At 44.5% G+C, this 26,705-nt stretch overlaps 1 protein-coding gene across 8 annotated transcripts in view; it reads right to left on the minus strand.

The window, feature by feature from the left end:
* Positions 1-26,705, minus strand: part of LOC137378448 (solute carrier family 12 member 5-like) — a 1,212,460-nt gene that overhangs the window by 104,034 nt on the left and 1,081,721 nt on the right. For all 8 annotated transcript variants that reach the window (XM_068048774.1, XM_068048773.1, XM_068048779.1 and 5 more), the window contains 2 exons: positions 17,618-17,716; positions 7,800-7,857 (listed from right to left, as the gene is read on the minus strand). In XM_068048774.1, coding sequence (XP_067904875.1) covers positions 7,800-7,857; positions 17,618-17,716 — 157 coding nt within the window. The remainder of the gene's footprint in view (positions 1-7,799; positions 7,858-17,617; positions 17,717-26,705) is intronic.

The following is a 26,705-nucleotide window of genomic DNA, read 5'->3' on the forward strand; positions in this document are numbered from 1 at the left end:
TTTAGTTCAACTTTTAAGTTAGGGACTGTGTCAATAAATAAGCTTTGAAACCAGAGTCTGTGCACCTAACCGAATTCAATAAGTCATCTGCTCAGACAACAGTCTGCACACGTTCCTCCACTGATCTCATAAACTGCGGACTCCATCACACAGGCTTGTCAGCAAAGTTAGAGCCCATGGAAAAAAGGACAGTAGCAGCATGGACACAAACTTGGCTGAGTGATCGGAAGCAGAGTAGTGGTGAACGTTTTTTTTTGGGCTGAAGGAAGGTATATAATGGGGTTCTCCAGGAATCAGTATTAGGATCCCTGCTTTTCTTGATATATATTAATGACCTAGACTTTGGTCGATAGGGCACAATTTCATATTTGTGAATCACACAAAACTTGGAAGTATTGTGTACTATGAGGAGATATTGATAAACTTCAAGAGGACATACATAGACTGGTGGAATGGGTGGACTAGTGGCAGATGAAATTTAATGCTGGAAAGTGAGTGATTTGTTTTGGTAGGAAGAACAAGAAGAGGTAATATAAAATAAAAAATGCAATTCTAAAGGGATACAGGAACAGAGGGACCTGGGGGAAAACGTACACAAATCATTGAAGGTTGCAGGACAGATTGATAAAAGTGGTTAATAAAGAATACAGAATTCTGTGCTTTATAAATAGAGATATAGAGTACAAAAACAAGGAAGTTATGATAAACCTGTATAAAACACTGGTTCAGCTTCAACTGGAGCATTGTGTCCAGTTCTGAGCACCACACTTTAGGAAGGATGTTAAGGCATTAGAGTAGGTACAGAAAAGATTCACAAGAATGGTTCCAGGGATGAGGAACTTCAGTTACGTGGATAGGCTGGAGAAGCTGGGGCTTGGTTCTTCTTGGTGAAGAGAAGATTAAAATCATGAGGGTTCTGGACAGAGTAGATAGGGAGAAACTGTTCCCATTGGCAGAAAGATCCAGAACCAGAGGACACCGATTTAAGGTGATTAGCAAAAGAAGCAATAGCGACATGAGGAAAAACTATTTTTACACAGCAAGTGGTTAGGATCTGGAATGCACTGCCTGAGAGTGTGGTGCAGGCAGATTGACTCAAGGCCTTCAAAAGAGAGCTGGATAATTATCTGAAGAGAAAAAAACTTGCAGGGCAATGGGGAAAAAGTGGGGTAGTGGGACGACGTGAGTCTTGGGCTCTTGGACAGAGCCGACACAGACATGATGGGCCGAATAGCCTCCTTCCATGCTGCAATCATCCTATGATTCTATCATTTATGGTCACTTTTTAGCAATAGTAGCTTTTTATTCCAAAAGGTAATCAAGATATAGACCTTTTGTTCTGGTGTTTCAGGCTGTATTCCTGTGTAAGTTTGTTAGATTTAATTTATTGCTTTCCTGTCTTGAGTATGTCACTTAATCGGGGGAGAGAAACTAAATTTAAAACATTCAGAATTGCATAACTTCTAGTTTCTTGAAGTCACTTGCCCAGATAGTCAGTTTTTGTGGAATTGGAGTGCTTCTTTGTGTGGCAGTTCTTATGCTCCCTTCTCCCGTCCCAGAAAGCAATGCCCCTGACACTTGCCTATTTCCAGCTTTGTGGCCATCAGCATAACACATGAGGGCAATTTCAACCCTACCCAACCTTTGGCCTCTGCCGGAGAGTCCACGTAGTGTGGACATCGAGCTTTGTCGCAAAATTGTATTGCCAATGGCTGCCATGGATTTTATTTTAAAAGTAAGTAAAAGTACGCAGTTGATATTTACTGCCCATAGTTCTGCTGAGTGCTGGGTAAGCTATGGAACAAATGACTGAAAATATACCTGATGACATATTTCCATTATTTGGATATCTTTTCAATTTGCCTGTCTATACATCTGCAGATGCATTTAATATCTTTTTTTTTATTCATTCATGGGATGTGGGCGTCGCTGGCCAAGCCAGCATTTATTGCCCATCCCTAATTGCTCTTGAGAAGGTGGTGGTGAGCTGCCTTCTTGAACCGCTGCAGTCCATGTGGTGTAGGTACACCCACAGTGCTGTTAGGAAGGGAGTTCCAGGATTTTGACCCAGTGACAGTGAAGGAACGGCGATATAGTTCCAAGTCAGGATGGTGTGTGACTTGGAGGGGAAGTTGCAGGTGGTGGGTGAATCTCCGACCCATTTCTCAATACCAATTGTCGTGGTTCCAATAAAAAAAAATCAGTGCAGGTAAAGTGGAAGTTCCAGCCATTACATAGAGACAAATTATTGTTGGATTTATGGACTTCCATACAAACTCCATATAAGATTGGAAGTTTGCACCATTGTTTAGGTTTTAAAGTGAGGGGTTTATTTTATTTATGAGCAGAGCCTAAGGCATGTATTTTTGAGTAAGTAATTCTGAGAACATCCTTTCTTTCTTCTTCCAAGCTGTGTTTGTTTTAAAATGACAAAAAATGCGGACAGTCAGAAATGAACTTATAAACACTGTACTTGTTGACTGTACTTAAGTTGATCAGCTCTCAGGTCTGCCCTCCTGCTTCAGGTTGACTGCTCTCCTGGCCGTCTGTACATCTAATGCCATGGCTTGGCTTGGTGGTCAACCGCAAGCACATAAAGCCGTCTCAGAGAAAGTTGAGCTTCAATGGTGTAGGGCACTGGTCAAATCTCACCTAGTACACTGCCAGACCATATCGTGTGCACTTTATCCAGTTCTGGTCATCACGACATCAAAAAGACATTCAAGCTCTGGAAGCTGCGCAGAGAAGAGCCACAAGGCTGATCCTCAGTGCCAGATGACTGAGTTGTAAGGAAAGCCTTGTGAATCTTGAGCATTACAGCCCTGAAAGGAAATGACTGAGAGGAGGCATCATAGGCTTATAGAACAGATAAATGTGGAAACCTTATTAAAATAGATCACAGAGGCACATGCTTTGCAAATTAGGAATAACGTGAGGAGTTTCTTCTCACAAGCAGTGATTAATTAATCAGGGATCCAATTCCTAATAGTTGTCCAGTACTCCTTGCTGCCAGAATTACATGTGCATGAATGCTGGATGGGGACAATATTAGGTTCATCTGTGATAATGAGAACCTTTTTTAAACAGAAGGTTATGAGGCTGTAGAATGCCCTATCAGAGATCATGTCAACATTAAAGAATAGGTTAGATAAGTGGTTGAAGGAAAAAGGGAATAAGGGGACATGGGAATTGAATGTCACTTGGGATTAGGATTACTGCTTGTGTGGAAAATATACACCAAAGTGGGCTGAATGGCCTCCTTCAGTGTTGTAACTTCTTTGTAATTCAGGGTGATGTAGTGGAGGCAAAAAAAAATTGAATCAGCATTATGAGAACTGTATGTTCTTTTTAAGTGGATGAGCTAAGACAAGATGAATTACTTTTCTTTTTTCCATCTACCCTGTGATGGCAAGTGCAGTTGGTATAGTAGTCGATCCAAACCACAATGAGCGAGTCCCAGCTGCAGCATTGCAAGTGTAGGCAGCAAGTACAGTGATAAAAGGACCATATTTAACCTTCACCCTTCAACATAACCCAGAAGTTGGTGAACGCCCTGGAGATGAAATTGGACAGTTTCCATAAGTGCTGCAAAGGGCATTAATGTGAACTGTCACAGATTGGGAATATGGATGAACTTCCAATGACCTTAAATTTACCAAGTGACTGTACAGAGATTCAGATGGTGGCAGCATTGTGCTGGTAAAGCTGAAAAGATATTCCATCCCAAGATGGCACCAAAACGGACAGCGGTAACAATTATTACGTCAAACAGTTGAAGTTGCTTTTGGGATCCAGATGGATAAACTTCAGAGCCTAGATGCAGCCAGCTTGCTTTATATTTTATGTACTGGAAAATTAGTCATTTTTTCCAAAAGAAATAGTGGGGAGATGTTGGTGTAGCGGTGATGTCACTGAACTAGTATTCCAGAGGTCCAGGCTAATGCCCTGGGGACACTGGTCCAAATCCCACCACAGCAGCTGGTGGAACTTAAATCCAATTAATTAATACAAATCTGGAATTGAAAACTAGTCTCAGTAATTGTGTCATGAAACTGTCATCAATTGTCGTAAAAACCTATCTGGTTCACTAATGTCCTTTAGGGAAGGAAATTTGCTATTCTTACCTGGGCTGGCTAACATGTGACTCCAGACCCACAGCAATGTGGTTGACTCTTAAGTGACCTCTGAAATGGCCTAGCGAGCTACTCAGTTGTACAGGGCAATTAGGGATGGGCAACAAATGCTGGCCTTGCCAGTGATGCCCACATCCCATGAAAGAATCAAAGAATTAAAAAAAATGCCTAAATATGGTCAAATATTTCACTGATGGGAATGCTCTGAAATCTCCACCGAAGATTTTAAAAAAGATCACAAGGTGCTCTGGTTTGAGAGATCTTAATTAAAAAAAAATCCGTGCCCTCTACTATTACACTAAACAGTTCTCAGCTCTTCATTACATAGCAGATGTTACAGACATGGGTATGGTAGCCTACTGGCTATGGTACTGAGCAGCATCCCAATGATTTGCTCCAAATCATGCCAAGTTGTGAAAATTGAATTCAATAAATCTTGCAATTTGACCATGAAGGGATCGTCATTAAAAGAAACCAACTGCTTCACGAAAATCCTTCAGGGGACTGAAGCGGAAAAAATGGCGACCTGCCCGTGCGGGCCGCACACCAAAGAACCGTCGCGATTCCAAGCGCCGCGCCTCATTTAATTAGCTGGAGTGGGCTGCCACACCCTCCCCCCCAATCTTGTGGAGGGGACGGGCTGCCCGTCCCTAACAATGGTGTCAGCTGCCTGTGCGCCAGCGCTGACGCCACTATTAAAGGGCTGTTAGCCCTACCAGCAAATTTAAATATTTAAAGAAAGATTAAATTAAATTAAATAAATACATCTCTTTTCCCCTCTCCCCCCCAATAACAATTAAATTAATTATTTGCCCTCCTCCCCAAAACACTTACCTTTACCATCTGACTGTTTCCCCCCACCCCCGACAAAACTGCACAAACTTTAAACTATAACCCTTCCCATCATCCCCTACACACCTAATGTTAATTTGACCCCATCCCCCCCCAACCCCACTGAGAAACTTACCTCCTCCCTCCCTCCCCACTAGTGTTGCGCCTCCTTTCCCCGGACGGGGAATTGAAGGCACGGCAGTGCTGACTGCTGGGGTGAAAATCGTGGCAGGACTTCAGGAGGTGATGGGAGAGTAATTAATGCAAGTATTTTAATTTATTTAAGTATTTAAATTGCGTTCCTGTTACCGAGCAGTGGGATGGGTGGTGTACCGCTCTGGGGCCTTGCTGCCGCAGGCAATATCGGGCCGGGCCCTGCTGGCGTCGAGGTCCGTGGTGGGCCTCATCCTGGGCCATCTTCAGAGCCCCCCCTCCCCCACCCCCTTCACGGATCCCGTGTCGAGGGCTCCATAGAATTCAGCCCAGGCAACAGGAATGTGCCATCTCTACTTGGTCTGGCATATAGGTGACTCAAGTCCCAAACCAATGTGGCTGGCTCTTAATTGCCTTCTAAAATGGCCTAGCGGGCCAGCTGGTCACACCTAAGGGAAACTAAGGATGGGAAATAAATGCCAGCCTCGCCAGTGATACCCACACCCCAAGAATGAATTTTTAAAAAATCAGTTGGATTCTCTGCACAAATGTCAGCTCCCAATTTTTCTCTTCCTCTCCAGATGATGCTGGCATATAGATCCACAGGACTGAGCAGCCCCTCAACGCTTGCTGAAGTGCCTATTCATGTGCGAGCCCAAAAAGTGACTGTAGACTATTCTATATGGCTACAGGGAGGCACATTGTTGAGCACAATTCTGCTCTCACCTGAAACCCATACATTCAGGAATGGACTACCTGAAAGAATGGTGGAAGCGGATGACATAGTAACTTTCAAAAGGGAAATGGATAAATACTTGAAAAGGAAAAATCTGCAGAGTGATGGGGAAAGAGCAGGGAAGTGGGACCAATTGGATACCTCTTTCAAAGAGTCAACACAATGTTATGACTGTCCACATTTTTTGTTAAAACTTGGAATCTATATTTTTAAAAAGCTAAAAAAAATTTCATGGACATTGAAACATCTGGAGATAGCTGAACTTTATGGATACTTTAAGAAAAAAAGCAAGGTCAACAAGAGGTTCCTGGTTTTGACCAGTAACAAATACTGGAAACCAGGTGATTTCAAGGAAACCACAGGGGATTTTGACCCATTGTTATGACAAGAGTGAATTTATGACTTAGCATGAGACTTGCTTGGAAAAGTAGTTTCATTTTTGAACTTTAAAAGTCAGTGGATTTGGACTAAAGCAGGCATTTGGAAGTTGAGATGAACCTGCCAGAAGTTTAGAAGAAAAAACAGAAAGCTATTACTTATCTTTAAAGAACCCTGCTCTGGAAAAGCAAAAGCTTGTATGAAGTGGTACTGTTGCCTTCTGTAATTTTGAAGACATCCTGAATGCTTGCAGAAACTTTGCATCTTTAAAAAAAGGACTTTTAGATTAGATTAGATTAGATTAGAGATACAGCACTGAAACAGGCCCTTCGGCCCACCGAGTCTGTGCCGAACATCAACCACCCATTTATACTAATCCTACACTAATCCCATATTCCTACCAAACATCCCCACCTGTCCCTATATTCCCCTACCACCTACCTATACTAGTGACAATTTATAATGGCCAATTTACCTATCAACCTGCAAGTCTTTTGGCTTGTGGGAGGAAACCGGAGCACCCGGAGAAAACCCACACAGACACAGGGAGAACTTGCAAACTCCACACAGGCAGTACCCGGAATCGAACCCGGGTCCCTGGAGCTGTGAGGCTGCGGTGCTAACCACTGCGCCACTGTGCATTGAATGTGTGCGAGAACTGACACCTGTTGCCACACACCTGATGGAAGACCTGTGTGACGCATTCTACAGTTGAATTTCTTTGAATGCCTACCCAAACAGACAGTTCATCAACCTCGCCTGGAAAAATTCCTAGTGGCAGCCAATTATTCGACTTTGGGAAACCTCGCCAAACCAAAGAACTTCCTTCCAGATCATTACAGTCTAAGTTTTTTTAAATTCCTTTTATTTCTTTGAAACAGCTGTAAACAAAAATCCCTTTTTTCCCCGGTTAACCAGTTTTTGGATGTATGTGCATATATGTGAGGGCTAGGATATAAAAATGCAGGAATTTAATATTTTGATTCACGTATATAGTTACTTAATTATTGGATAAGACTTGGTTTTATAATAAATGGATAATTTTGTGGTTTATTAAAGAAATCTGGTTGGTGTGCTTTATTCTGGGAACAAATAGACTGTTTCGGTAAGTGGGAAAATTTATAGATATGCTATGACCTGTGGAAAAGTGGGACTGAATTAACAGTGCACTCCTCCAGCCTAGGTCGTAACAACAGGCACAATGGGTTGAGTGGAATCCTTCTGTTCTATATGGTTCTATATGCACTTTTCAGATGAGGTCTCAGACTAGCATTAAGGGTCAAGTGCACCATCTTATGTTTCCTCTTCCCTTTCCAGGAGTATTCAGGCCAACTGTAGTTACTGCTGCCCCACCTGCAATTGGCTGGCTCACACACTGGAGAATGCATCTGCCAAATGTGATGGAGTTTTGACTTGCTCGTTAACTACTGTGCACTGAGGGATTAAGAAGGAATTAAATAGGAAAAGGGCCAATGAAGAGGAAAGAGCTGAATTTACATTATACCATGTGACTTTATACATTCTGTTCCTTCATGGTGCATTTTATGATAAGTGAATAAAGTACTTACTTGTCTCTGAGTACCACACCTTCAATACATGCCCCGAATAGAATGATAGTGGATACATCTGTGATGGGTTATAAAGGATCAAAACAGTTTCAGGGCCAGACATCACTAACATAAAAATGCACTCTTTGGTCAGGCATCAAAATTCAAATGATACATGCAGAAAGAAAAGCAGGACCTGGATACAAATATACAGTTCTTCACAGGATCAAAAGTGACCTTTTTCTAAACAGAATACTTTATTTTCTTGTTTGCAGTACCAGTGATAAATATTGTGCAAATGCAATGCAAATACGTTAGGATTATTTTATTTTATGAACAGTAATATCTGATTTAATGGATGTAAAATAGGTGTAACTCATTGGAAGCAACATCCCCACCCATTTAACTCTGGAGCCAGAGGTGCCTGCTAGTGTGTAGTTAAATATATTAAAATTGGGCCCCAATGACATCATTTAGCTGTTGCACACCAATTCACAAAATCTTCTATCAGCCTTGCAAGCTCAATCACCATTTGTCCATATGAAATGAGCATGCAAGTCTGTTAAAGAATGCTATCTACAGGAGTACATTTAAAGAGCCTTGCTGTAAGATTAATCGTAGCATTTTAAGGCTATACCCAAGCTTTTTTTACTTACTTTTTTGTTTACTCCCTGATTATATATAGTTGTCCAGGAGGCATTGCATATTTTTGGTCCATCGATAATAATGGGCCAGTGCATTCCCTATTCTTTGGAAGAAAGGGAGGATGCACGGAAGGATGCCAGTCTAGCCAAGCTATATGTGGGGCAGATGACAACCAGGTGCAGACTGGGAGTGGGTGTGGGGTGATCAGTAGCACACAAGAAACTCAGATGTTAGTGCTGTGAATCTATGTGTTTTTTTTAAAAACTCAGACAATGCACTAGCATGTTATTTCTGGGCTTCCCAACCAATTATTAGCTGGAGTGGGTGTGATGACAACCCGCAAGTTTCGATTTCGATGCCGGTATGTAAAGGGCCATTCCAAATATGAAATTTGATGGATTCTGGAGTTGGGGGGCAGATTGGAACTAATTGACAGAATGGAGTGCACAGGTTCAAAGACTGCCCTTCATTTTAGTGATGTCTCCCTGAGTGTGATGCTGGGGGCTGGAAGGGCCCACAGGTAGTTACTATTCCCTAATGATGGGAGGAAGAAGCTTGTCCAGTCGAACAAAGGAGACATAGCTGAAGGTTGTGAAGGAGGTCAAGTGCCACACTTTTGAATTCAATGTCAAAAGCACTTTAATGACCTTAGCAGAGCAGGAAAAGTAAGCACAGTGGCACATTCAACTATATCTTGATATGTGAATCAGGTCAACTCCCTAACTCTGCCTTCTCAAGCCTACTCTAGAAAATCATTCCTCACACCATCCCTCACTGTCTAGGCACCTCCCCACATCTCCATCAGTTGATCGACCACTATCCCTCACTCTCAACCTTATATAACATCATACCTTTTCCTCAACAAATGGGCTTCATCCATACTTTCAACACACACCATTAGTCTCACACACAGAGCACAAGAGAGAGGCAGAGAACCAGAGGTGGACCTCCAACCATTTCTCAACTGACAACTGCAGAGGAGGAAGCGCAGGACATCAGCAGAGTCTGTGCATGCCTGGCCTTTGGAGATGTGGGCCTCCCAGCCACCTGGTGACAGAATTTGGTATCAGAAAGCCAGATGGCATACAGCACTCACTCATTGATTTGGCATCAGCAGCGAGTGAAATTATGGTCATGTGCATTGTGATCAGTTAAAACATTCTTACCTTGATAGTTCTAATTCATGTCTTTAATCTCCCACAGGGACTTCAAACATCACACAGGAGCTGGTAATGGAGGATGATGCTAATCCCTCGGAGGAGGTGACTGACTCTGAGGATGCACCATCACAGTACGCATGCTGACCATGCACCAGCTCAGATACTCACGCCTCAATGGGAGCAGCAAGGAACATGGTTGGGTTTTCACCTAGTGACCCAGGCATCACAAGTGAGCAAGTGCAGATGGTGGAGACAGGGGCAGCAGTGGAGAATCTGCATTGGAGGGCACAGCACTAAGCTCTGCTCAGTTGGATGCAGATGCTGAGCCTTGAGGGCCATCAACAAAGAGAATACTTCTGAAGCAGCAGCAAAGAATGTGCAATGTACTGGTTGGTATTCCAACCGCACTATGTACGCTTGCACAGAGATTGGAGGAGTCCGTATGAAGCATGAGTGGTTTGACGTCACAGGCCTCAATGATGATTTCTTCATTCACGGAAAGAGTGGCCACCTGCATGGAGCATCAAATGCAGCAATCAAACAAGTGCATTCAGGCCCTCACTAATAGCTTGCACACTGAATATAATCTTAAATGGAGAATTGTTTTCAACCACAATCTGTAAACTCATGGCCTGGCATATCACCCACTCTACCATTACCATCAAGCAGGGGAAACAACCCTGGTTCAATGAAGAGTGCAGGAAGGCATGCCAGGAGTAGCACCAGGCACACCCAAAAATGAGGTGTCAGCCTGGTGAAGCTACAACACAGGACTACCTGCGTGCCAAACAGCAGAAGCAGCATGCAATAGAGAGAGTTAAGCGTTCCCAAAACCAATGGTTTGGATCTGAGCTCTGCAGTCCTGCCACATCGATTTGTCAATGTTGAGTGTGATCGCCTTTAAGCATGATATCCCTTTAAGATCTTAGTATGCTAATGAGCTCAGTATCAGGATGCAGTCATGTGACTACAAGCCAGAGTCACTCTGCACCTGTAACCTAGAAGGTGGTTCTGTAAATAGTTAACTCTGTTTAGTACATAATAGCTTAGCTGTAATAAACTTTTTCGAGGTCTTCAACCAACTGGAATCCAAGCATCTCATTTATGTTGCATTAGACAACATAAAGAACTCATTACAGTGAATGGTGGTGGACAATTAAACAACTAGCAGGAGGAGGAGGAGGCTCCACAAATATCCCCATCCTCAACGATGGGGGAGCCCAGCACATCAATGCAAAAGACAGGGCTGAAGCACTTGCATCCATCTTCAGCCAGAACTGCCGAGTGGATGATCCATCTCGGCCTCCTCCTGAGGTCCCCAGCATCACAGATGCCAGTGTTTGGCAAATCCGATTCACTCCAAGTGATATCAAGAAATGGCTGAATGCACTAGATACTGCAAAGGCTATGGGCCCTGTAAATATTCCAGCAATAGTAATGAAAACATGTGCTCCTGAACTTGCCGCACCCCTAGCCAAGCTGTTCCAGTACAGCTACAACACTGGCATCTACCTGGCAATGTGGAAAATTTCCCTGGTATGTTCTGTTCTCAAAAAGCAGGACAAATCCAACCCGGCCAATTACTGCCCTATCAGCCTACTCTTGATCATCAATAAAGCGATGGAAGGGGTCATCGACAGTGCTATCAAGCAGCACTTGCTGAGCAATAACTTGCTCACTGATGCTCAGTTTGGGTTCTGCCAGGGCCACTCAGCTCCTGACCTCATTACAGCCTTGGTCCAAAAATGGATAAAAGAGCTGAATTCCAGAGGTGAGGTGAGAGTGACTGCCCTTGACATCAAGGCAGCATTTGATTGATTATGATATCAAGGAGCTCCAGCAAAACTGGAGTTAATGGAAATCGGGGGAAAATTCTCCACAGGTTGGAGTCATACCTAGTACAAAGGAAGATGGTTGTGGTTGTTGGAGGTCAATCATCTCAGTCCCAGGACATCACTGCAGGAGTTCTTCAGGGAAGTGTCCTAGGCCCAACCATCTTCAGCTGCTTCATCAATGACCATTCCTCCATCATAAAGTCAGAAGTGGGGATGCTCGCTGATTGCACAATGCTCATTACCATTCATGACTCCTCAGATACTGAAGCAGCCCATGTCCAGATGCAGCAAGACCTGGAAAACATCCAGGCTTGGGTTGATAAGTGGCAAATAACATTCGTTCCACATGTGCCAGGCAATGACCATCTCAAACAAGAGAGAATCTAACCATCTCCCCTTGATGTTCAATGGCATTACCATCACTGAATCCCCCACTATCAACATCCTGGGGGGGTCATCATTGACCAGAAACTGAACTGGACCAGCCACAAAAATGCTTTGGCTACAAGAGCAGGTCAGAGGCTGGAAATCCTGTGGCGAGTAACTCACCTCCTGACTCCCCAAAGCCTGTCCACCATCTACAAGGCACATGTCAGGAGTGTGATGGAATACTCTCCACTTGCCTGGATGGGTGCAGCTCCAACAACTCTCAAGAAGCTCGACACCATCCAGGACAAAGCAGCCTCCTTGATTTGGCACCCCAGCCACCACCTTCAACACTCACTCTCTTCACCACCGACGCACAGTGGCAGCAGTGTGTACCATCTACATGATGCACTGCAGCAACACACCAAGGCTTCTTCGACAACACCTTCCAAACCCGCGACCAAGAAGGACAAGGGCAGCAGATGCATGGGAACTCCACCACCCACAAGTTCCCCTCCAAGCCACACACCATACTGACTTGGAACTATATCGCGGTTCCTTCACTATCGCTGGGTCAAAATCCTGGAACTCCCTTCCTAACAGCACTATAGGTACATCTACACCCCAAGGACTGCAGTGGTTCAAGAAGGCAGATCACCACCACCTTCTCAAGGGCAATTAGGGATGGGCACTAAATGCTGGCCTAGCCAGTGACACCCACATCCCACAAATGAATTTTTAAAAAAGGTGTATGATACCCTATCCTTGGCGTTCATGACTCAACTGATCTACACAAAGTGTTCTCCAGCTCATTACTCGCAGGGAAATGTGGCTGGGCCATGGGAGGGATGATGGCGAAAGGGGAAATGGAAGTGGGAACTTGGCTCAAAGCACTTGCACTTCTCATCCATCGCCGCCCCCAGTCCCAGGCAGTGCCCCACATGCTGCCAAGTGCCCCAATCGCTGAGACTGCCCCTGCACCGGTACAGGTGGAGCAGTGTTTGGTGGAGCCCTCACAGATTCCAAAACCAGAGCATCTCAACAATCAGAACAGGGATGTGAACAGCCTGCCTCTATCTCTGCTGAAGTCACAGTGGTTGTACCAGATAGATGTACCAGGAAGAGAAAGAGTAAAGATTTGTAATTGCACAAGGGAATGCGCAAGGGTGTGTTACACAAAGTTAGAATGTTTGGTTTCCGTTTTATACAGTGAATGACATAAATATTATTTGTTTCCACCATTTTCCCCATTGCCCATTTTTGGTTGCTGCCTGGCAATTGACCTTTTGACTTGTGATGAATGGTAAGATAAGAATTGACACTGAGCAGTGGGGGATGTGGGGGGCTATGAAAGGGATACTTGATTATTTGCAGGGTTTCTCTGTGTTGGTGGGGTGGTGGGGAGAAGGTGGCTTTTGCATGTGGCTGTCAGACGGTGGACTGGTGGAACCTAAACGAACCTCCCAATGATGAAGACACCCCAAGCCTCCTGGGCAGCAATGTGCATCACTACTGGTGCCTTGGCGACATCACGTTCCGCCTGCTCCTCGGAATTGTCTGAAGACGTTCTGTGCTCTGCACCCTGTTCCTCCTAAGGTCCAAACCTCATTGCTGTGCAATGTTATGCAGAGTGCAGCATATCATAACCAATCTGGAGACCCTGGCTGTGTGTTTTGAAGGGGACCTCCAGATCTATCCAGTCAGCCAATGGCTTGCTTAATGACACATCTGGTTGTTATATGGCTTTTATTGTATCGCTACCGGGTTTCTCATGGGTGTCATCAGCCATGCTTTAACTAGGTATCTCTCGTCTCTGAGCAGCCAGCTTGTAAGGCTGCTATGAGGTGCGAAGAGATCAGGGACGGTGGACTGCTGTAGAACGAAAGTATCATGGCAGCAGCCCGATGATCTTGCGCACGTATGGTTAAACTGCTGGAGTTGTGTACCGATCACAACCTCTGCATCACCAACTCGTTCTTTCATACTAAACCCTGTCACCAGGTTTCATGGAGGCACCCAAGATCATGTTGCTGGCACCAGCTGGACCTCATTGTCACAAGGCGAGCCTCTTTAAAGTGTCCAAATCACACGCAGCTTCCACAGTGCAGACTGCGACACCGACCAGTCCCTGGTGTGCAGCAAAGTTAGACTCAAACCAAAGAAGCTGCATCACTTTAAGCAGAAGGGCCGCCTGTGCATCAACACTAACAGAATTTCTTATCCACAGCTGTTACCTAAGTTTCTAAATTCACTTGAAAAAGTCCTTCAAAACACTCCTACAGGGGATGCAGAGACCAAGTGGGCCCACATCAGAGACGCCATCTATGAGTCAGCAATGACTGCCTTTGACAAACATAAGAAGCAAAATACAGACTGGTTTCAATCTCACTTTGCAGAGCTGGAACCTGTCATAGCCGCTAAGTGCATTGCACTGTTCAACTACAAGAAAGCCCCCAGCGAGTTAACATCCGTAGCACTTAAAGTAGCCAGAAGCGCTGCACAAAGAACAGCCAGGCGCTGTGCAAATGACTACTGGCAACACCTATGCAGTCGTTTTCAGCTGGCCTCTGACACCGGAAACATCAGAAGAATGTATGATGGCATTAAGAGAGCTTTTGGGCCAACCATCAAGAAGATCGCCCCCCTCAAGTCTAAATCAGGGGATACAATCACTGACCAACACAAGCAAATGGACCGCTGGGTGGAGCACTACCTAGAACTCCAGGGAAAATGTTGTCACTGATACTGGCCTCAATGCAGCCCAGTCTCTGCCAGTCATGGATGAGCTGGACGAACAGCCAACAAAATCGGAACTCAGTGATGCCATTGATTCTCTAGCCAGTGGAAAAGCCCCTAGAAAGGACGGAATTACCCCTGACATAATCAAGTGTGCCAAGCCTGCCATACTTTCAGCACTCCATGAACTGCTTTGCCTGTGCTGGGATGAAGGAGCAGTACCACAGGACATTCGCAATGCCAATATCATTACCCTCTATAAGAACAAGGGTGACCACAGAGACTGCAACAACTACATTGGAATCTCCCTGCTCAGCATAGTGGGGAAAGTCTTTGCTCGAGTCGTTTTAAACAGACTCAAGAAGCTGGCTGAAAGCAGTGTGGCTTTCAAGCAGGGAGATCCACCATTGACATGCTGTTCTCCCTTCGCCAGCTACAGGAGAAATGCCACAAACAACAGATGCCCCTCTACATTGCTTTCATAGATCTCACCAAAGCCTTTGACCTCATCAGCAGATGTGGTCTCTTCAGACTACTAGCACAGATCGGATGTCCACCAAAGCTACTAAGTATCATCACCTCATTCCATGACAATATGAAAGGCACAATTCAGCATAGCGGTGCCTCATCAGACCCCTTTCCTATCCTGAGTGGTGTGAAACAGGGCTGTGTTCTCGCACCTACACTGTTTGGGATCTTCTTCTCCCTGCTGCTCTCACATGCGTTCAAGTCTTCAGAAGAAGGAATTTTCCTCCACACAAGATCAGATGGCAGGTTGTTCAATCTTGCCCAACTTAGAGCGGAGACCAAAGTACAGAAGGTCCTCATCAGGGAACTCCTCTTTACTGACGATGCTGCATTAACATCTCACACTGAAGAGTGTCTGCAGAATCTCATCGACAGGTTTGCTTGCGGCTGCCTGCAACAAATTTGGCCTAACCATCAGCCTCAAGAAAACGAACATCATGGGACAGGACGTCAGAAATGCTCCATCCATCAATATCGGCGACCACGCTCTGGAAGTGGTTCAAGAGTTCACCTACCTGGGCTCAACTATCACCAGTAACCTGTCTCTCGATGCAGAAATCAACAAGCGCATGGGAAAGGCATCTGCTGCCATGTCCAGACTGGCCAAGAGAGTGTGGAAAAATGGCGCATTGACACAGAACACAAAAGTCCAAGTGTTTCAAGCCTGTGTCCTCAGTACCTTGCTCTATGGCAGCGAGGCCTGGACAATGTATGTCAGCCAAGAGCGACGTCTCAATTCATTCCATCTTCGCTGCCTCCGAAGAATCCTTGGCATTAGGTGGCAGGACCGTATTTCCAACACAGAAGTCCTCGAGGCGGCCAACATCCCCAGCATATACACCCTACTAAGCCAGCGGCGCCTGAGATGGCTTGGCCATGTGAGCCGCATGGAAGATGGCAGGATCCCCAAGGACACATTGTACAGCAAGCTCGTCACTGGTATCAGACCCACCGGCTGCCCATGTCTCTGCTTTAAAGACGTCTGCAAACGCGACATGAAGTCCTGTGACACTGATCACAAGTCATGGGAGTCAGTTGCCAGTGATCGCCAGAGCTGGCAGACAGCCATAAAGGCGGGGCTAAAGAGAGACGAGTCGAAGAGACTTAGCTGTTGGCAGGAAAAAAGACAGAAGCGCAAGGAGAGAGCCAACTGTGTAACAGCCCTGACAACCATTTTTATCTGCAGCGCCTGTGGAAGAGTCTGTCACTCTAGAATTGGCCTTTCTCGCCACTCCAGGCGCTGCTCCACAAACCAACGACCACCTCCAGGCACTTACCCATTGTATCACGAGACAAGGAGGCCGAAGGAGAAGAAGAAGAGAAGAAGAAGGTAGTTAACATCGTTTGTGGTTGCACACCAGCTGTACATTGATGCGGTGATTGATGAATATTTTGGGTGATCTGGGGTGCCTTAATTTCCACATGTATGCAGTTGATGATGGCTTGCGTCTGTGGGAAGCCAGCCAGAGCTGACTGGCATAATCAGTGGCAAAGTTGACATAATTGCCTGGCCTTGCAAGCAAGCCATTGGTGAGTTCTCTTCACCATTTGTATGTCACTGGCTGCAAGGTCCTGCAGAGCTCTGGAAGGATCCTGAGGCAAAGAAGTTAAGGGCAATGGTGACTTTGACAGTCACTGGTAAAGTGTCGCTCGAGGTCCACTTGACAGCAGGTCTCGTTCCAGCAGGCTGCAAATGTCAGTCACCACCTCGAGAGATCCTGAGCCTCCTGAGACAATGGTGTTCTGACATGTTGTACACCCTCTGTTGCGTGATTGCCTCCTGTGAGCTGCACCCCTCTTCTCATCCCCTGTCTGCTGTGGAGCTGTAGCTCTGTCATTCTGGTCATCTTGGTCCTCATCTGTGGTTCAATTAAAATAACATAAGTGGTACCCGTACTGATCTGGTAGATAAGAGCTCTAAAGTGGAAATCAGACGTAGAAACTTCCAAAATTGTCAAAGTAACCCTCTAAAGCAGTGAAAGCAACCTCTCAGCACAAGCACTGTAAACAAAGCCTTTCACACAAGCAGGCAAGAAGGCAACTATGAGGTTTCAGTACTAATTGCCAGACTTTCCTGTCATGCCTTCAACCACCCAGTTGGTGCCTTGTTCTCACCTTGCTTTCTCTCGAAAGTTCCAGGAAGTCCAGGAAACCTGTGGACCCACAGTTAGCTTGGCACTGCAGTGCCATTTTGGATGCTTGTCAGTTTGCGGAATGGCTGGTCATGGGAATGCAATGCAGATATTTAAAATATTACTACTGTATTTACAAGAATACATCAGTAGAAAGATCTGTGTTAAATCTCATCCAGGATAAGTGAAACAATAATTTATAATGTCCATTTCAGAGTATTTCTTTTTACCCCAGTCATAACTCTAATTAATTTAATATTCCTACCATTAAGCAGCCTCTATACATACTTATTAAAATCCTCACTTGTCAGCTCCTGAGCCTAATAACCATGTGGGAACCATTTAATGCTTTGTACACTGCAGCAATGTAAGTTATCACTTAATTATCTTATTAGGAGCAGGTTGGCTAAGCTCTGTATTAAGAGGAAAAAGGATACAGACAGCAGACGTTGTTGCGATTGCCATGATTGTACCAACTGGAATAGACTTCTGGGCATCCCTAAGGTCTCCTGATCTATTTGAACCAGCCATGATTCCTGAAAGAAAGATAAAGAATAGATTACAGAGAACACCTTTGCAATATCTGTGCAAGCTGGCAGTGATTTGAGATTTCGTATCTCAAATCAGATTTCCTCAGGCTCCCATTTGCTCAGGAGCTGAATCAACAAATCCTCCAGTGACAGAAGCATTGAAAACATAAGGAATATAAAGATAGATAGAGAAAGCAAACCTGAATTTGCACAAGAAATAATCGCTTCATAACATGAGTGAAATGGTAATTTTCGGCTACATTCCAGGGGGACTGCTTATTATGCGAATACAAAATAAAAACACGGTGGAGGAAAAATTGGGAAGTTTTACACTAGTTCAAAGGCTTCTGTTATGAATTAAGAGTCTTGCCTTAGATATTCCTTCAAATACAGTGGCGCTAGTTATTCCTGTATGTAGACTGCTTGTCTTATGCTTAAGAGTATGCTCATACTGTCCAAGATCCAACAATCTGGTAATGTGACATAAGTAACCCTTTGTGATCTGAACAGGTTACCCAACATACATTTTCATCTTCAATCTTTTTGACGGAAAACAGAAAACACCTGATACATTGAGGCCAGATGTGAATCATTAATCTGCATCATTTCATAGCAAGTGAACATATTGAGCGACAGTTATGATTGGATTCCCAAAGTACAACTTTTCGTTGCCTCATAATACAAAATAATGACATTTTATCCTTAACCATCAGTGGTTGCCTTACCTGATGTAAACAAAATGGAGGAGAACTTCCAAAGGGTTCTCCTGATTTCCCACCATAACTTCAGTGGAAGATTGGCAGAAACCTTAGAGAAATGGCACAAATGGACACATTTAACTATTTCTGCTGTTTCTCAGTGGGTTCCACCAATCTCCAGATTGAGAATTTCTGATACTGACCAAAGCTTGCACTGTTATGCTTTAAAACCATGACAAATTTCAGTCTTTTCTGGACCTGGTTGACTGCCTGTGTTTCTGTCTCTACTTTTTAAAATATTCTTTCTTTTCACAACCTAAAGGGATTAGAACACTTCCCTATCCAATGCGCATGAGGTTTTTAATTGCTGAAACAGGCTAGTAAATTGTTGATTATTTACAGTCTATGGAGGAACGATGTCAAAACTTACCTCATTAGCATTTTAACCACCTATCTTCTCAGTGGCTTTTTAAAAAACACATGTGAATACACTTTGCTTTAAAAACCTAACACAAAAACAACACTTTTTTTAATCTACATTCTTTCCATGGAAAAATGGTCAAAAAATTCCAAAACATGTTTGCTTTGTACCAACAGCAATTGTACGAGTTCCAGCACATCCTTATCGTCCTTGTCTTCAGGAACGTGGACAAAGAGGGAACTGGCAGGTCAAAGGTTTGATATTCTGCGGACAGTGACTCACCTCCTGACTTCCTAAGGCCTGCCCACCATCTACAAGGCACAAATCAGAAGTGTGATGGAATACTCCCCACTTGTCCGGATGAGTGCAGCTCCAACAACACTCAAGATGCTTGGTACCATCTGGGGCAAACAACCTGCTTGATCAATACCCCATCTACCACTTTAAACATTTACTTTCTCCACCAATGGCACACTGTGGCAGCAGTGTGTACCATCTACGAGATGCACTGCAGCAACTCATCAAGGCTTTTTCAATAGCACCTTCCAACCCGCAACCTCTACTGCCTCAAAGGACAAAGACAGCAGGCCTATGGGAAGACCACCATCTGCAGATTGCCCTCCAAGTTAACACCATCCTGACTTGGAAACATTTTGACTTCACTCATTGGGCCAAAAACCTGGAAATGTCTGGCTAATACCACTGTGGGAGTACCTACAACATTTGGACTATGGTAAACTAACTTGTTTAAATTTGTTTAAACTATGCAAGTGTAGAAATAGACTGAATAGTTGGTGGTTCTTCTTTTCCCAGAGCGTAGTGGGCCTCTGGAATGTGTTTCCATCTGGTGTGATGGGTACAGACTCTCTCATGCCTTCAAGAGGGAGCTGGATCAGTTCAAGTTCTTACTGGGGCAGAGGTCTCATCATATAGAAGGTAAGTGTCTTTACAGTTTGATGGAGTCCGCGTGTGTGGACTCTGTTCCGTGAAGCTGACCTATTGGGTGCTGTCACTTTGGATTCAAAGAATGTTTTTTTGAGACAGACTCTGGTTTGAAAATGAAACTAAAGGCTTCATGGTTCTGTAAGCTCAGAATCAGGTTAACAAAACAATCTTTTTTTTTACCAGAGACATATGATTGGAGCTTAGGTTTCAATTTTCACAAGAAGACTCTGGAGGCTGAAAGCTAGCTGCAAAACTAAGTGTTGTTTTTAAAAGTTTCCAAGAGCTACAGAACTGAAACTGCTGAGAGCTGTTGATTTTAAGAAAAAAAGGCAAGCTCTTTGAATTGGAACCTGTTATCTGGGAGCTGACCCTTGGAAGGTTCACGTTGCGACTGTTATTTTTGGTGTTTTAAAGAGTTATGTAAGGTGCGAGTGAAGCTACACTACCAAGACCATTGTGAGCAAAACCACAGAAATTCCAGAAGGGTGTGCAGTTTTGGTGGAGATGGTATCAGTGGGGTTCGGATTGCAAAGAAACTGCCATCAAATGGAAACCAGTATCTGCAATTTGGGAGAAGGGAATCTGGAGATCTACTTGAAAAATTCAAAGACCTGAAGAACTTTGTGATGTTTCGGTGTCACCTTCCTGATAGGACTGCCAAAATGTGAGATACATCCTTGTTGCCTCTGATAATTAACATGTAACCTTTAAGATATATATACATCGATTGTGGTTTAACTGTTAGTTCATGTTTAATTTATGTTGATTTTGGTTTGAGTGCAAAAGTAAAATTTATAAAAGTAAAATCTTGTCTGGTTTTTGTTTCTTAAATTGGGGTCAATTGGTGGATTCAACTTTTTTGGTTGGTTGGCGGTCTCCACTGGGATCATAACAACAGGTAACATTTTGTCCATGTGATTGCCTGGCCTGATTTTGATCACATGCAAGTAGCCCAGGGCGGTCAGAGTTAAATTTTACAGAGTATTTTATCCCTTATTGGCCCAAGGATTTTCCCTCCGGTATTTTGCCTCTCCCAGAAAACTACACGGCTGCTGGAGGGTGGGTGGTGAGAGGGAGGGAGGAAGAAGGTATCTGGTCATGATTTTTCTGATGTCTTGAGGTGTGGGACAGGCTTTTCCTGCCCATCAATTTTGTATCTTTGTAACTTGGTATAGATTGAACCTAGGACCTTGTTGATCTCTAGAGCTCAATGACTTTCACTGAACTATCAGGGGAGTCTGATTAAATAATTGAAATATCCTTTTAGCAGGTGTTCATAAGGAAAAGCTCTACAGAAAGCACATCATGTTAGCTTAGACTGCAGCAGTTCGCTCATCTTTTCAGCAGTGTGTGTGTGACAGTGCAAAGTAAGCGATAGTAGCAAAGCTTTGTAGCATGTCCTAAATATTATTTGAGAAACCATCATCAATGCACAGAATCATTTTCATATGTTACAGCATTATGAACAAATAATTCTAAAGATCAAAACTAGTAGATCATTATTTCAATGCATAATCATCAAAATCAAATTGTGTTACCTTTCCCAAAGCACTATTGTGTGAATTAAATCACCAAATAAAAGGATTTCATGGTTATAGATCAAGGGCTCATTAAAATATTAACATATCAGTCAATATGCTTTTTCCATTAATCTAACATATTGCGTCTGATAATAAAGCAGAGCCGAGAAAAGAGTGGTGGGGTTATGGGTGAGGGGGAATGATGTAAGATTTTGATCAAGAAACCAGGAAGTAAGGGTTTCCTGCAGGGCCTATTTTACGTTAACTTTCAACAGGTTTCCCACCTAACAGTGAAACAGATTGACAGGGAATTGGACATTGTTGTGGGAGGGGTGGAGGGAGATAAAGGGAATTAAATATTGCGCATGGAGAGGGGAAATGGATATTCCGGGGGGGGGGGGGGGGGGGGTGAGGGGAATCAGACATAGTGGGGGGGGGGGGGGTTATAATGAGGGGAATTGGACATTGGGGAGGGGTGAGGGAAATGAATATTGGGGGGGGGGGTGAGGGGAAATGGACATTGTGGGGAGGGGTTGAGAGGAATTGGACATGGGGGTGAGGGGAACTGGACATGGGAGGGTGGTGAGGGGAATCAGATGTGGTGGGGTTGGGGTAATGAGATTGGAGATTTGGAGGGGGGGGGTGAGGGGAATCAGGCTTTGCAGGGGGTGAGGGGAATGGGATATTGAAGGGGTGGGGAGGTTGAATGTGATTAACCAGACATCCTGGGGGTGAGGGGAATCCAAGCCTACAGCTCGAGTTAAAACGGAGCCTCATAGTCTCCTTAAAATATTTCAGTGACCAACCCACGTCCTGAGAGCAGATTGGTTGCCCATCCCTTGTTCCTCCTCTGGAATTAGGCAAGTTGGAGTCAGGTTGGTATAGTGTATCCCTTTTTTTATTTTCCCAGAGCAGGAATGAGATCATGTATCCACAGGGAGTCTGGAGGCCCTCCAGACAAACTTTGCAAAGACAGTGGGACCAGATAGTTGGGGTGGTCAATGCCAGGAGTCTAGCCACAAGGATCTAGATGTAGTACTGCAAGAAGTTCAATGACCTCAGACAAATGTTCAAGACAAGTAAATGTATCTTCAATGACCATGTCCCACCAACTGTGCCACGAGCATCACACACTGCTCCATTCACCACAGCCCCATCACTCACCTACCAACAATCTCATGATTCATACCTAACATTCATATGATTCACCTCACCCACTTTGTATTGCTGCAAGCCTCACATCCACATCTCACACTTGTACACACTGCCAGCTATTCAACCATGACAGCCACATTACCCAAATATATTGCAACACACTGACAGTTCCTTGTCTCTTGCAGGACAAGGTGGTGCATTACCAGAGGCAAAATGGGCTAAACGGCTCTTAACCCCCATGGAAGAGACAGTGTTCACCATCAGTGGAGCAACCACGACTGAGGCCGTGGTCAGTGGCGGGGCTGAAAACAGCAAAGATCACGGTATGGTCATACTGAAATTCTTTCTCATATCCCACTTCCCCCATATCCCACAATCTCCTCTCACTTACAAGCTGCAGAGGGTGTAAGTATGCACTTGCTTTCTGCCCCTCCCCTTATCACAACTGTGCCCTTCTGTCTTTCTCCTTTCAGAGACACAGGAGTTGCAACTTGGCCAGGCAGTTATGGAGCAGCAAGATGTGGAAGAGCAGGAAGACAGCGATGAAGAAGAAACACTGTTAATCGCTCTTAACTTGCAGCCGCCAGCTGAGATACTGACACTGTGCATACTTTACAGAATAGTTGAGAGATGTGACCTGCACGTGGAGAAACACTGGGCACGAGTGGCTTGCAGCCAGGGCACGGGACAAGGGTAGCACAGGTGAGTGGTTCCTGGAGGGTGAGGTTTCACATGAGTTCTGCTGCCGAGGACTCAGATGAAGACTTTAATGTGGCAGCCCATAGAAGAAGGTTGATGGGTATGCACACTGAAATGCTTGGTGCTTTGTCAGGCCAGCGGTCAATGTCAAAGAGAATGGCGGAGTCCAGCACTAACTTGGCACAAAGCTTTGTGCAGGGCTTGGAGCCCATCCTTTTCAGCATGGAAGTGGTGGTCAACTCCATGAGATCATTTGCGAACCAACCATGAAGCAGTGTCTGATGGCTGATGTCTTGAATTGCATTGCAGCACAAGCAGGAGCAACACAACATCTGAGTGCTGCAGTGGAAGCTCAGACTGAAATCATGCGATGTCAGCTTGCTGCCACACAAGCTCAGATTGCTCCCATCATAGCTGCAGATACCAGCATTCACAGGCACTTGCAGGGTCTCACAACAGTCCAGCAATCTGCCGTTCGACAGATTAATAGGATTGCTGAGATGCTGTCCTGGGGAGTGGCAGTGGCTGGGTGGAGCATGAACCTGCTTTCCTCTCTCTGGATAACAGGATGTGATCTCCCACCACTGTCACTCTGCCAGTGCCCGTGCTGATGCCTGTTAGCCAGCTAGCCCAGACTACTGTCACCCTTGCCAAGGTAGTTCAATCCAAAGGTTGCCCTCCTAGGCCCAGAGCTGCACAAGAGCATCCTGCAAGGCCATCCGCAGTCTCCCCCGAAGTAAAATGGATTTTGAAGTTAATTCTTGTAGACATTTGATTCTCTTTGCCTTGAGTTGTCTTCGGATCATTCTCCAGACAAGCAACTTGCTGCTCAGCCTCTCCCAGAAGGTCAGCAACCTTCCACCAGCTATGCTGCAGCCACTGGGGTAGCACTGCAAAGGAGCATTAGGACAATCAAAGACACATAGAAGACAGGCACTAAAGGAATGCACAAGGGTAATTAGTTGATATTTGACTATAATATGACATGGCTTTATTTATAAATTCTGCTTGGAATGTTTATTTTGAGTTGTCTTTTACTTATGCATTGTGGCCAAGCTGACGCTGTGATGTCAGTAACAAGGGAAGGGAAGGTGTGGGTCTGTTGGTGAATGGGGAATTGGGGTTGCATTTACTGGTATTGCAGGTGAATGGGCCAATCATGAACAGCTCTGTCAGAAAGGGGCTGTGTTTGTTACCTCCTCCTTTCCTCCTCTTTCTTGTTCTTCTCAGCTGGTCTCCATATAGCTGGTGGCAAGGTCTATGCCCTCATGATGGTGAGGTTGTGCAGCATATAGCAGACCACCATGAATCTTGATACTGACTCTGCCAAGTAATGCAGGGCTCCTCCAGAGCTGTCCAGGCAGTGGAAGCATTGTTTAAGCAATCAATGGTCCACTCTATCACATTTCAAGGGGCAGAATTGCTTTCATTATTTTCATGCTGCCCGTGTGTACACAGGTTGCACACTGGAGTCATATCACCAAAGGATAGCTGTAGTTGCCCGGTAGCCACTCTCTGGTTTGTTGTGGTGGTTCAAATTTAAATGGCACATGGACTGCCTTGGAATGAAAGCTTCATGACTGCTGTAAGGATATCACGCAATGAGCAACATGATGCACTGTGTACCAGTTGGAAGTTGAGCAAGTTTTGGATGTGGTACATCTTAGGGTTGACATACGGCACCTGCAAAGCAATGTGCATGATGCCAATGAAACCATGCACCATGGGGAAACCTGCAATCCTTGCAAAACTGCATGTCCAGTCTGCCAGCTTCTTTCTGATAAGAGAGAATGAAATGCATTCAGCTCTCTTTGAATAGAGAGTTTCAATGACCTGCCTTACATAACAGTCGATGGCAATCTGGGAGATGTTGCAAATGTCACTTGTTCCAGGCTGGAAGGAGCCCGGCACACAAAAGATCATTGCCACGGTTAACTTCACAGGCACTCACAAAGCGGTCTTTGCCCTGCCCTGAGGTTGCAGTTATGGCTGCAGCAGTTGGCAGATTTCAGTGAGGACGTCCTTACTGAAGTTCAGGCATCTGACACATGGTTTTTCACTAAGGTTCAGGTTGTAGAATTGCACTCTGAACACCTTGGGTGGATATGGCCTCCTGCTGAAAGCCCTTCTCCCTTTGTTTCTCCTCCCTCTTCCAGCTGCTTGTCCTGGTCCGTCTCACCTTTGCGCATTCTCCCTGTCATGCTGTTGGCAAAAGGGAATGCAATCTACTGTACCCAATCTGGGAGCAAGTGGCTTGTGTAGAATCCTTAAAATCAGGACAAAATCCTTCAGCACTTGCCTCTCCACTCCCTGTAGACTTCAGCAATTTTAAACAACCCTGGAAACCACCAAAAACTTATAGATTCACAGCAAGAGCTAATAGAAATCAATCAACAACTGACTTGAAAGTAGTTGATTATCCCTTTAAATAGTGCTGGTGGGGGGGTTCCTTGCTGCTGCTGAATGCTTGTCCAGCTGTGCAAGGTTAAGAGAGTTCTCTGGAGCATTGAGTTTACACACTGATTGACATCACAATCTGCCTACTTTGCATACTTCTGGCTGATGCTCACTGTGTGCGCACTAACTGGCATTTGGTGCGGTTAGCATCAGAAGTGTGCGCATGTGCCGTGGATGCCATTTTGGAGGCAAAAGGTCACTTGTAGTGCCAAAGAACAGGGTGCGATGGAGCCTAATTTCATGGCAGGTGTCTTTGTTTAAGTTAACGGTTGCTGGGGAACTGTTTTTAAATAATGAAGGCAGAAACTTTATTTGGCCATAGGTATTTAACGGAATTTTTTTTCCCCTTTAAGACTGCTTGCACCACTTATATTTCCAGTGGCATGTTTAGCTGAAAATGATTGGTATCTACTGAAATCGAAATGTTGCAAATGTCAGTCTTAAATAATCACTGTGACCATAGTTTCCTATTAACTCCCAGTCATAGTGACTTACTTAATAATTTACATTTGCTTATACTGTAATTACTGTGCTATGTGTTCATCATCAATCAGGGATCTATTAAAAAATGTAAAACATTTGGAAGAACAATGATTCTATCTTAAATTATATGTAAAATGACAAATGTGAAGTGAATTGAAGATGGCTCCATGATCTTTGAAATTTAGGTCTGTGAACTCAGCCTTATGCTGAGTGGCATTTCAATCTTCTTGTAATTTATTCCTGGTCAGAAATTACATGTCATTTTAAATGCAACGTCTTTAACTCTGTTCCTAATATGATTGCTAGTCAACAAACATTTGCTGATCTGCAGAAAATCAATTGGATTTTTCTACAAATGATAAATTGCACGGATACCAGTTCAACAAAAACTTTGCAAAGAGGCATCCAGATCAGGAAATTCCATGTAAACTTTCAGCCACTAACATTGTAAAAAGTAATTGAAGTGAACCTCAGGTTGAGGGGATTTATAAATCTGCTAATATGAGATGGTTAACCAGCTTTATCTTTGATGGACACTCCACTGACCTGTTATTAAGGAGAAAATTATCTCCTTTTAGGAAATAATTTGAATTGCCTAGCAAATGTGGGCTAACGAG

Source organism: Heterodontus francisci, chromosome 16 (genome assembly GCF_036365525.1).
Source record: "Heterodontus francisci isolate sHetFra1 chromosome 16, sHetFra1.hap1, whole genome shotgun sequence".
In the NCBI taxonomy this organism is placed as follows: Eukaryota; Metazoa; Chordata; class Chondrichthyes; order Heterodontiformes; family Heterodontidae; genus Heterodontus; species Heterodontus francisci.